The 12,665-nt window shown below is 32.0% G+C and overlaps 1 protein-coding gene across 1 annotated transcript; it reads left to right on the top strand.

Annotated features, from left to right (window-relative positions):
- Positions 1 to 6,978: 6,978 nt before the first annotated feature.
- On the top strand, positions 6,979 to 8,422 carry LOC127899411 (uncharacterized). Its single transcript, XM_052432788.1, has 2 exons — positions 6,979 to 8,182; positions 8,226 to 8,422. Exons 1-2 carry the CDS (start codon positions 6,979 to 6,981, stop codon positions 8,420 to 8,422), a joined length of 1,401 nt encoding a protein of 466 aa, XP_052288748.1.
- Positions 8,423 to 12,665: the final 4,243 nt, after the last annotated feature.

Raw genomic sequence — 12,665 nt, 5'->3', positions numbered from 1 at the left:
TATCTGTGCTTTGTTGAAGAAGCTGCTCCAAAAGAAGTTTTAAAGTTCCTCTTAGAGAAAATAGGGAATTTGATAATAGATTGAGGAAAGTTGCAAAGATTGTGAAAAAAGTTAAGAGGGAGCTAAGACAGTATGCAAAATCTAAAGGAAGTAGATTTTTAAATGATGATGATGTGGATTCAACTTGTGCTTTTAATGACAGTGACTTTAGTCTCTATCATTTGATGAGGAAGAATGACTTAGCTATCAAGGATGTTCCTATTGCTAAATTGATAGAAATTGAGAGCCAATTACAGGAATAAAAGAATACCGTTGCGGAAATAATGGAGGAGATTCAAGAGCTGTACTATGTGGGTGCGTGTGGGTGCGGATTCTGACCAGGGAAAAGAAAGGATGAAAATGAAGATTCTGAAGAGGACACCAAAAACTCCGAGGATGAATCTAACGAAGAGTTGAACAACAAGACGTTGGACAATGAGGACACTGAGTATCTATCCGAAGACTCTGAGGATGAATCTGCAAAAGGGTCGAACAACAAGACATCGAAGAAGGAGGACGGTAAAGACAGTGAAGACAGTGAGGATGAATTCAAAGACTCTATGGATGAATCCAGACAGGAGTTGGACAACAAGACCTCGGTCAAGAAGGACATTGAAGTTATTGAGGAGGGTGAATCAAACTGAAGATTCTGACCCAAGGAAGTTGTGATCAAATTTAGCAGTCAATTGTCAAAAATTAAGGAAAAATGTTGTAAAGTAAGTTATTATTGTTTGTCTATCAACACGTATGAAATTCTCAAAAGTGATAAAATTCCTTTAGCGCAAATGTCCTTTGATATTATCTTTGAACTATATAAGCTTGAGGACACCGTACCTATTTTCTCTCCTGAAGGGCTCGTTCTACTAGTAGATGATCATGACCCCATAGAGTAATCTTGTTGTAGGTATAGTCGACAAAGTAAGTGCAATTGCCAATGTGTTCTAGATTTTATGGTAGAAAGGCATTTGCTTATCTACTAAACACTAAGTTACCATTTTCACTTTTACTTAGTAAGTTCTTCAACATTTCTGCACGATTAAGAGGCTTCTGGATGATATTAGACTATACATAATAAGCAGTACCAGTAACTACCACATATATTTCTCATTCATGCTCTACTCTCCAGTTATCTGGATACAATTTTACGTCCAATCGAAATGATCTCTGGAGATATATCCCGTATACTCATTTATGGTTTACTTTTCTTTTTGGTATGTTATCAGCACCAGAGGAAGTCAGAGCTCAAAACATTCCGGTTATGCTTTAGTTTGTGCAAGTATTTATATTTTATGGTCACAAAGAAACCACCTAGGGTGCAGATAGCATCCAACTCTCTCTATTCACTCATAAACACGAAGGCACAAAAATAGTGAAACAGTCATGGCTTGTCTTTGAATTGTACATTTATTCCACATAATTCTAGCAACTTGATTTTAGCAATGAGCCCAGAAAAGAAAATCAACGGGAGAAACAGAAGAAACAACAAAATCAAATCAATTTTCACCCGTTTAAAGATGAAAGATACGCAAAAGAAATTAATCAACAATTATTGGCCATCAAGATTGATCCACTTTTGAATCTCACTCTTTTCATGAATCTTCCTCTTCTTGACTGGTGGTTCCCCCTTTCTTTTTGCATCAACTGGTATAAGCAATACTTAGCTAACATCCATGTTAAATACTAATAATTTTGCTTATAAACTCTGCCAGTTTAACATCAAGAACAGCAGCATTCATTAATCTCACGGGAATTAAATTAAATATTACATAAACTCTTGTCCGGGAATTTTATTATGTGTGATGATCTCATCCAAATTTTAGGGGACCATTGCTTAAAGAAAATTTTTCTCCTTCAGAAATTCTGGAAGGAGATGTGAATGTGATCAATATAAAAAAGATATAAAATTTAAATAACTACTCAAATCTCTTACATAAAAATTGCCTTTCAAAGTGTTACCTCCAGGCATCAACCATCAACCATCAAGAATTTCTTTGATGAAGTGTTTCATATCCTAAGAATAAATGTTTTTATTACAAAAAGAAAGATACATCCAAAAACTCAAAATGTGAGTGAGATATCAATATCCCAACTCAAGAGAATTGATCAAGAGTGTGATATGTATTTTCCTTAGCTTCTTCTTCCGAGGATCATCACCATCAATCCGCGTATAGTCTTCTACGACCCACTTTATAATTTTCTTTCTTTCGTAATACTTTTCAAGCTCTGTCTCTAATCTTGCGGCTTTTCGGAATACCCGCTGCAATTTCTTTTCATTTTTTATATTCGCAGATTTCTCTTTAATTTTTTTTTATCGGGAGGTATATATAATTGTCTTTCTTAGGGCTATCTTCAGCAAATTCAAGAGATGGTTTGGGTAAGGGGTACTCGTAGCAAATCGGCTGTTTACTGACAAACTATCGGATTGTTGCGCTTGAGCAGCTACTGCCATTGTTTCAATTTGAAGAGCAAGAACAAGCCTTGATGTCGCAGTCTCGGAGAGTTTTGGAGAAAAATAAACAAATCCCTAATGTTAAAATGTAGCCCTTATTTATAGGCTCATCATGAGTTTCCTTATTCCTTCAGAATTCCTTGTTACTTTAGGATTCCTTGTTGGTTTAGGATAACTCTCAAAATTTTAAATAATTATTTAAATAATGTAATCAGATTATTTGAGTAATTCTAAAAAAATAAAATTAAAAAAGTATTAAAACCATTATTTTAAAATAAAATAATTTCACTAAACGTAATATGATAGCCCCTTAATCGAACAATGTACTTCTAAGGATTTTACACATACATCCTTCGGTGCTTGTGTGGCCAAGGATTCTAAGCTCTACATCCTTCTTGGGAATTCAATCCTACTTTTAAATGTCTAACGATAATAACGTGAAGGGTAAATTTACTGTGAATTTTCAGAGGAAATATTTCTTCAATTTCCTGAAATGCCTAAACCTAAAGATTCCCTCTTTAATTGAATTTAAGAAACTGAATTTTGTTAGTACTCCTCCTCTACTGTTATTTACATACAAGATATTGCAAAATGATTTATTGTGACAACATGTCAGTCATTACTAAGATAAAAAAAATACATTTTATCATGGTAAATCATATCGCATAGCGTCGCATTATTATAGTGTAAATTTGTAATTTCATGTGAACATCATCATTCACAATTAACAAATTTTGATTTCATAACTAAATTCCCTTTTTCTTATGTCTGATATTGCAGTTACTAAACCAGGACCTATAATTCTCCTATTGGATTGGGATGAATAAGCTAGATCAAATGCTCAATTAAGACTTTAAAATCTTGTGTCACACATCCTTTAGTGATAATTCATGATTAAGATTTAACTATTTTTATATTTTTTTATTACCATATATAAATATTTTAACTTGTGACAAAATATTGTAGTAGTAGGTCAATACTATCTATCAATGAATATTTTTGTAGTTGCCATTGATAAATATTTTTACTAATGACAATAGTTAAAATTTTAAATACTATGACAATTGTATAGATCTCAGTTGTTGTTCGGGAGCGAAGTGTTGGATAACGAAGGACCAACTCTTATAAATATTGTTTAAATATTATTTGATAATATTTCATTTCAATATATGTGTGTGTGTTTAATAATAACTTATTGGACAAGTTATTGGATAATTATTTTTATATGATTAATTATTATTATTATTATTATTTAGAGGAGATTTACTTTTTACTTGATATATTACGAGCTTCTTTTTTTTTCGAATCACCATGCAATTAAGTATCAAATTAAGCTATTTTCCATTGCAATTCCATAGAAATTTACAATTTTGTAGAAGAGTAATGAATAACAACATTATTGATATACGTGTGTGTGCCACGACTCATGAGAGCATATTAACATTTGTTAAATTTAAATAATTACCAATTAAGATCTCTACACCAAAATTACCCTTCATATTATTACCGCTAGACATTTAAAAGTAGAATCAAGTTCCTAAGAAGGCGTTAGAAGTTAAGATCCTTGGTCACTCAAGGATTCCTTTTTAATTCAGGATATCTCTCAATTTTAAATAATTAATTATTTTTAATTACTTAAAAGTTGAGAGTTTCCTAAAGGAACAGGGATTCCTAAGGGAACAAGGATTCCTAAAGGAATAAGGAGTCACATAATGAGTCTATAAATAAGGGCTAGATTTAAAGGTTAACAATTTCCTTATATTTCAAGAACCCGATAACCTTCTTGCTTATTTTTCTCCAAGACTCTCAAAAACTGCAACATCAAGGCTGGTTCTTGTTCGTCAAATTGAAACAATGGCAGCAACTGCTCAAGCTCAACAGTCCGACAGTTTGTCAGTAAACAGCCGATTTGCTACGGGTACCCCCTACCCAAACCACCTCTTGAATTTGCTGAAGATAGCCCTAAGAAGGACAATTATATATAACTCTCGATCAAAAAAAATTAAAGAGAAATCTGCGAATGTGAAAAATGAAAAGAAATTGCAGCGGGTATTTGGAAAAGCAGCAAGATTAGAGACAGAGCTTGAAAAATATTACGACAGAAAGAAAATTATAAAGTGGGTCGTAGAAGACTATACGCAGATTGATGGTGATGATCCTCGGAAGAAGAAGCTAAGGAAAATAGATATAACACTCTTGATCAATTCGCTTGAGTTGGGATATTAATATCCCACTCACATTTTGCAGTTTTTAGATGTATCTTTCTTTTTGTAATAAAAACATTTATTCTTGGGATATGAAACACTTCATCAAAGAAAGTTTTATGTTGGATACATGTATCCACTTGATGGTTGATGCTTGATGCTTGGAGGTAACTCTTTGAAAGGCAATTTTCATGAAGAGATTTTAGTAATTATTTAAATTTTATACCCATTTTTTTTATATTGATCAAATTCACATCTCCTTCTAAAATATTTTCATTGAATGCTTTCAGCAATGGTCTCCTAAACTTTGGATGAGATCACCACACATAATAAAATATCCAGACAAGAGTTTATATAATATTTAATTTAATTCTCGTTTATGATTAACAAATGTTGCTGTTCTTGATGTTAAATTGGCAGAGTTTATGAGCAAAATTAGTAGTATTTACATCGATGTTAGCTAAGTTTTGCTTATGCCATTAATCTCAATTGAGTCTTTGCTAGCACTGTGGACTCAAGAACTTGATCCGGAAAGAAAGGAGGATCAACCTGTCAAGAAGAGGAAGATTCACGAAAAGAGTGAGAGTCTTGGTGTTGCTATAGATGATGAAAGTTCGAAAATGGATCAATCTTGATGGCCAATAATTAATTGTTGATTAATAATCTCTTGCGTATCCTTCATTTTTAAAGAGGTGAAAATTGATTTGATTTTGTTGCTTGTTCTGTTTTTACCGTTGATTTTCTTTTATGGGTTCATTGCTAAAATCAAGTTGCAAGATCTTGTGATCCATTTTTCTTTCCTTTGTGTAATAAGGAGATGTGCAAAAGAAAATATGTGGAATAAATGTATCATTCAAAGATGAGCCATGATTAATGTCAAAAAAAAAAAAAGATAATCCATGATTGCTTCACTAATTTTGTGCCTTCGTTTATGAGTGAGTCGAGAGAGTTGGAAGCTGTTCTTGTCTCAATATCTCAATGTAATAATTCCCTCTGGTATTGTAACAAAAAAATACCTTATTAAAAAGCAATCATATTAAGAAATATTACCATATTAAATAAAAGAAAAAAACTGAAATTTTCAATCTTGAATTCATTCTTCGTTAATAAGGGCTCTATTTTCTAATACAACCATTGATTAATTCAAACCAATAGAACTAATTCAAACCATTGATTCTTTTTCACTTCCCCTAGCTTTCTCAGCTGCCAGACAAAAGGTAGACCTTCCAAACTCCAATGAATCACTTCAAAGAAATCAATAAATTAATCAAAAGTCTACGAACAGCTAAAGGGCTAAAAATTAAAATTACCTTTAGGCTACGGTTAAATCTTCTTTGAAGCGGGTCTGAATCCTACTTTGGGCTGTAGTCGGGCCTCGACCTCATTGGAAGATTAGGCCTTTTGACATCCCCACAAAATTCCTTTTAAAACGCTTTTTTTGTTCAAAAAAACCTGAATTCACCTCATTAAACTAATACAAATTTATTTATTTATTTTTTGTTTTGAACGGAAATAAAATTAAATGCTTAATTTTTATTTTAACAAACTTTTTACATCAATCCATTTCATAATCTATATTTACATTTTAATTGAAAAATAAAAATTATAAAAATTAAATAATAAAATGGAAAATTTTTAAATAAATATTTTATGCAATTTAAAAAGAAAATCTTGGGTACAATTTTGTGGAAGATGGTTAATTTTAATCTATAGAGTTGTCATATTATCAATTAAATTGAGGGTATTTTAGGTTTAAAAGGGGCTGTTATAAGAATTTTAGAAGGGTGTTAAAAGCTCCACACATTTTTCAATGACCTTCGCTCTGCCATGACAATAAAACTGAAAACGACGCCGTCTGTATAATTCTGTGAACGCCATTTGAACAAAATCTTTCTTTAATCATTCTTCGTAGCTACTAATTCAAACAACACCCGCTTAGGCCCCGTTGGAGCTTTTCAATGACCTTTAATTCTGCCATAACAATAAACTGAAAACGACACCGTCCGTATAAGTTTTCGCGCATCATTTTAGCAAATTGTTTTTTAAATCGCTCGCAGCTACTAATTTCACACAATGCACCTTCATTGGGCCTGGCCCTCGATATATTTTTTCAATGATCTTTCGATTCAACTATCATAATGAGCTGAAAAACGACACCGTCTGTGTTATTTTGTGCGCGCCATTTGAGCAAATTGTTTCTTATATCGTTGACAGCCACTACTACTAATAAATCACACACAATACGCCTTCATTGATTGTCTTTTCATCAAGCAGCTGATAAGTGCTATGGATGAGTTGAGATCCAGCAGTGGCAGCAATTCCTTGAACTCATCAGCATCAAGCTTCTCTGTGGCTTCAAGCATTTCAACCAACTCATCCACAAAATTGAGTTGTTCAGGTACCTTAACTTTTACTCCAACTAAACTGTTCGCTGATTCTGAAGAGAAAGTGTTGCCTAATGATTCAATTAAGTTAGATGATTCATCTGGTTCTGAAGTTAATCAACCAATAGTATATAGTATGAATCACGTGGATGACTTAATTGATTGTGATATTAAGGATGATGTAGTAAAATCAGATAATGTGAACAATGATAAAGATAATTCGAGTGATTCTGATGACGTGGACAATGAGCAAAATTCAGATGATTCTGATAATTTTAACAAAGTGGACAATGGGAAAAATTCATATGATTATGTTGATGTTAACAATGATGAAGATAATTCGAGTGATTCCGATGATGTGGACAATGAGCAAAATTCGAATGATTCTGATAGTGTAAACAATGTGGATAATGGGAAAAATTCAGATGATTCTGTTCATGTTAACAATAATGAAGATAATTCGAGTGATTCTGATCATGTGGACAATGAGCAAAATTCGGATGATTCTGGTAATGTTATCAATGTGGATAATGGGGAAAATTTAGATGATTCTGTTGATGTTAACAATGATGAAGATAATTCGAATGATTCTGATCATGTGGACAATGAGCAAAATTTGGATGATTCTGGTAATGTTAACAATTTGGATAATGGGGAAAATTTAGATGATTCTGTTGATGTTAACAATGATGAAGATATGGCTATTTCTGATGTAACTTGGCAACACGATGGCGAGGACTTACATTGTCAATTTATCTGTGCTTTGATGAAGAAGGTGCCCCCAAAGAAATTTAAGATTCCTTTTAGACAAAATAAGGAATATGATAATAGATTGGGGAAAGTTGCAGAGATTTTGAAAGAAGTTAAGCGAGAGCTAAGACAACATGCAAAATCTAAGGGAAGTAGATTTTTGAATGAAGATGATGTGGATGCAACTTGTGCTTTTAATGACAATGACTTTAGTCTCTATCATTTGATGAGGGAGGAAGGCATGGCTATAAATGATGTTCATATTGATAAATTGATAGACATTGAGAATCAATTAAAAGAATCAAAGAATATTGTTAGGGAAATAGTGGAGGAGATTCGAGAGCTATACTATGTGGGTGGGGATTCTGCCCAGGGAATGGAAAATGGATGAAAATGAAGATTCTAAAGAGGGGACTGAAAACTCTGAGGATGAATCTGAAGAAGAGTTGAACAGCAAGACATTGAACAAGGAGGACAGTGAAGACAGTAAGGATGAATCCGAAGACTCTGAGGATGAATCTGCACAAGAGTTGAACAGCAAGACATCAAACAAGGAGGACAATAAAGATACTGAGAAGGATGAGTCTGAAGACTGAAAATGAATCAGACTGAAGATTCTGACTCAAAGAGGTTTTGATCAAATTCCGAACTCAATGATTAGGAAGTCATTTAAATGAATATTCAAATTCAGCAGTCAATTGTGAAAATGCAGTTTCTCCTCTCTTTCTCCCTCTGCATAATGCTTTCTATATTCTTAGCAAGGATCATTTTGTTGACCGATGGAAAAAAATTGTAAAGCATGTTATCATTGTTTGTCTATCAGCATGTATGGAATTCTCAAAAGTGATAAAATTTGTTTAGTGCAAATGTCCTTTCAAATTATGTTTGAAATATATCCTTTGATGATATTTGAACTATATATGCTTGAGGTCACCAGACCAACTCCAGTAAGACACCTGAACCTATTGTCTCTCCTGAAGGGCTTGTTCTACTTGTAGATGATCATGACCCTATAGAATAATCTTGTTGCGGATATACTTGACAAAGTAAGTGCTATTGCCAATGTATTCCAGATTTAATGGTTTAAATGCATACTGCCTATTTATTGAACACTAAGTTACCTTTGTCACTTTCAATTAGTAAGTTCTTTAACATTTTTGGATGATTTATGAGGCTTTTGGATGTTGTTAGACCTATACACGATAGTCAATACCAAGAATTTTACTTCCAATTAGCATGATATCTTGAGATATGTTCTGTATGCTCATTCATGGTTTACTTTTGTTTTTGGTATGTTATCAGCATCAGAGGAAGTCAGAGCTCAAAACTTTCCAGTTATGTTACGCACCTATCTATCTTTTATGGTCACAAAGAAACCACCTAGGTTGCAGATAGATGTATGAGGGTTGAGCTGGTTATGCTTAAAATAAGAAGATGCTTCTTATCTGGCCTACTTACCTTGTTGCAGGTCAGGCATTTGGGGTGATTCCGGTGACAGTTCTGGATTCTAGCAGCTCAGAAAATTATAAGTGCATCCGTGCATTTTTATAGTTACTTCACCTTGAAGTTTAAAGCTTTATAATCAACTGCTTAGTTTTGTAGATATTTGCAACATATTGGCTTTAATATAGTCAATTTGTTAGTGCTAGCATGTACTAATTGGATCAACTTCTTACAGTGCTAGCATGAGACTCTCTCTCTTTTCCTGAATCTTCCTCTTCTTGACAGGTGGATCCTCCTTTCTTATTGGATCAATTTCTTACAGTGCTAGCATGTACTCAATTGAGATTAATGGTACAAGCAAAACTTAGCTAACATCCATGTAAATACTACTAATTTTGCTCATAAACTCTGCCAATTTAACATCAAGAACAGCAGCATTTGTTAATCATAAACGAGAATTAAATTAAATATTATATAAACTCTTGTCCGGGGATTTTATTATGTGTGATGATCTCATCCAAAGTTTAGGAGACCATTGCTGAAAGCATTCAATGAAAATATTTTAGAAGGAGATGTGAATGTGATCAATATAAAAAAAAGGTATAAAATTTAAATAATTACTAAAATCTCTTCATGAAAATTGCCTTTCAAAGTGTTACCTCCAAGCATCAAGCATCAACCATCAAATGGATACATGTATCCAACATAAAAATTTCTTTGATGAAGTGTTTCATATCCCAAGAATAAATGTTTTTATTACAAAAAGAAAGATACATCTAAAAACTGCAAAATGTGAGTGGGATATTAATATCCCAACTCAAGCGAATTGATCAAGAGTGTTATATCTATTTTCCTTAGCTTCTTCTTCCGAGGATCATCACCATCAATCTGCGTATAGTCTTCTACGACCCACTTTATAATTTTCTTTCTGTCATAATACTTTTCAAGCTCTGTCTCTAATCTTGCTGCTTTTCCGAATACCCGCTGCAATTTCTTTTCATTTTTCCTATACGCAGATTTCTCTTTTATTTTTTTTGATCGAGAGTTATATATAATTGTCCTTCTTAGGGCTATCTTCAGCAAATTCAAGAGGTGGTTTGGGTAGGGGGTACCCGTAGCAAATCGGCTGTTCACTGACGAACTGTCGGACTGTTGAGATTGAGCAGCTGCTGCCATTGTTTCAATTTGACGAACAAGAACCAGCCTTGATGTTGCAGTCTCGGAGAGTCTTGGAGAAAAATAAGCAAGAAGGTTATCGGGTTCTTGAAAAATAAGGAAATTGTTAACCTTTAAATCTAGCCCTTATTTATAGACTCATTATGTGACTCCTTATTCCTTTAGGAATCCTTGTTCCCTTAGGAATCCATGTTACTTTAGGAAACTCTCAACTTTTAAGTAATTAAAAATAATTAATTATTTAAAATTAAAAGATATCCTAAATTAAGAAGGAATCCTTGAGTGGCCAAGGATCCTAACTTCTAACGCCTTCTTAGGAACTTGATTCTACTTTTAAATGTCTAACGGTAATAATATGAAGGGTAATTTTGGTGTAGAGATCTTAATTGGTAATTATTTAAATTTAACAAATGTTAATATGCTCTCATGAGTTATTGATTACTAAGTTATCATTTATGTGAGTTAGAACTTTTATGATTACTAAGTTATCATTTTAACAAAAATGATCAGTGTCCAAAATAACTTAGTGAAATGTTTGGTAAATTTAGATCATAATTAGAGACAATCACTTATGAAATAATTTATTGTTAAATAGCAAAACCGTGGAAGTACATATAATGTATATGTGAAATGGCCAAAATGAACATGTTATACTATTTGGTTTTATATATATATATATATATATATATATATATATATATATATATATTAAAATGATTAATTTTTATTTTTACATTATTTCATGGATTAATATTTAAATTTATTTATTTTGAATAAATAAAAATAGGAAATTCAACAACCTAATCTTATAGTGGCCAATTGCATAGGTGCCCTCAACATTGTTAAAAGTATCCACCCCACCATTAGACTACGATCCCGAAGGCAATAGAAACATGTGTGAGATTAATCACAATTCACAACTACATTTTGAGTAATTACGGGTGCGCAGATAAGATAAGACAATTTTTAAATTTGGACTAATTTCTAACTAGATAGCTAGTGATTACCTTTGATGAGGGGTTTGGTTAACTTAGCATTTTACCTCAAGTAAATGAAGAGAATTTATTAGTATTAAAAATTGTTTGAGCGATAAAAATTATTATTTTGTGTTTATATTATAATTTATATTTGTGTTTATGCAATATATTAAGGATTATTAATTATTTCTTAACAATATTTAATTATGTGTATTTTTGTGTGCTTATTAGGTAAAATATTAAATTCACGTAATTCGAGACTCCAAACAGATAAGCTGATATTAAATTTGGATTCTGAAGATACGAAAACTTTAAGATGAGTCAAGACCAACTTAAAATTGAGCTTGTTCAAAAAGTTGACTTTTTGTGTTGACCGAGCACTGATTGCATAATAAAATGAGTTTATAATAGATATGAATGCATTGGATAGCTGTCAATTTTGACCAAATCTCAACCATTCATAATTCAATGGTCACGATCGTGCCACGTGACAATAGTTGGTGAAGCAAGTTGTAGGATCCGAACCTTTGTATTCAGGTCGACCCGATTCACCCATTAACCCACTAAATCTTAATCATTCTATGATTAAATCGGACGCTTCACATGATGCCACGTGTAATATTGACTTTTGAAGTTTGACCAGCCGTTGGATCTTGATCTAATGATTCTGAGGAGCCTATGCATAAAGCTTATGATAGACCGAAAAACACTAGATTATGAATGTATTTTTCTATAAATAGAGCCTCATTTTTATGTTTTGGGGTATCTCTCTTCTTCTCAATTTCTCTCAATTTTTATGCAATCTTATTTTTCAAGTGTGTTTTAATATTTTGTGTAATTATTTTTATAAATAAATTTAGTTTTATTTTCAATTTTAGTTGTTTTTATTCCTTTTAATTATGAGTAATTTAATTTTAATAATTATTTTTATTTCAATTATACTTAGCTAAATAATGATAGTTAGGGTAAGGTGAAACTCTTATGAAATAAATGTGAGTTAATCAAATTCTATTTTTAATTATATAAATTAAATTATTTTCTATTTAATTTTATACATGTTTTATATTTTGAAATTTTGATTTATTGTAGACAAACGAGGGAGTTTGGCACAATAAAATCTTAATATTTTAACATAAGGTATGATAAAATAGTATTTTGACTTATTGTAGATAAATTAAATTTTGGCACAATAAATACTTAATCAATAAAAAAATTAATGGGAAAATAATAATAATTTATATAA

This window comes from Citrus sinensis, chromosome 8, assembly GCF_022201045.2.
Source record: "Citrus sinensis cultivar Valencia sweet orange chromosome 8, DVS_A1.0, whole genome shotgun sequence".
NCBI lineage: Eukaryota > Viridiplantae > Streptophyta > Magnoliopsida > Sapindales > Rutaceae > Citrus > Citrus sinensis.
Note: the sequence above shows the minus strand (reverse complement) of the source record. Positions and strands in the feature narration are given on the sequence as shown.

Bases quoted from the DNA above. Each gene is read 5' to 3' on its own strand.
- LOC127899411 (XM_052432788.1), top strand. From the start codon at position 6,979: ATGGATGAGTTGAGATCCAGCAGTGGCAGCAATTCCTTGAACTCATCA. The intron at 8,183-8,225 runs GTGGGGATTCTG...ATGAAAATGAAG, and splicing joins TCGAGAGCTATACTATGTGG to ATTCTAAAGAGGGGACTGAA.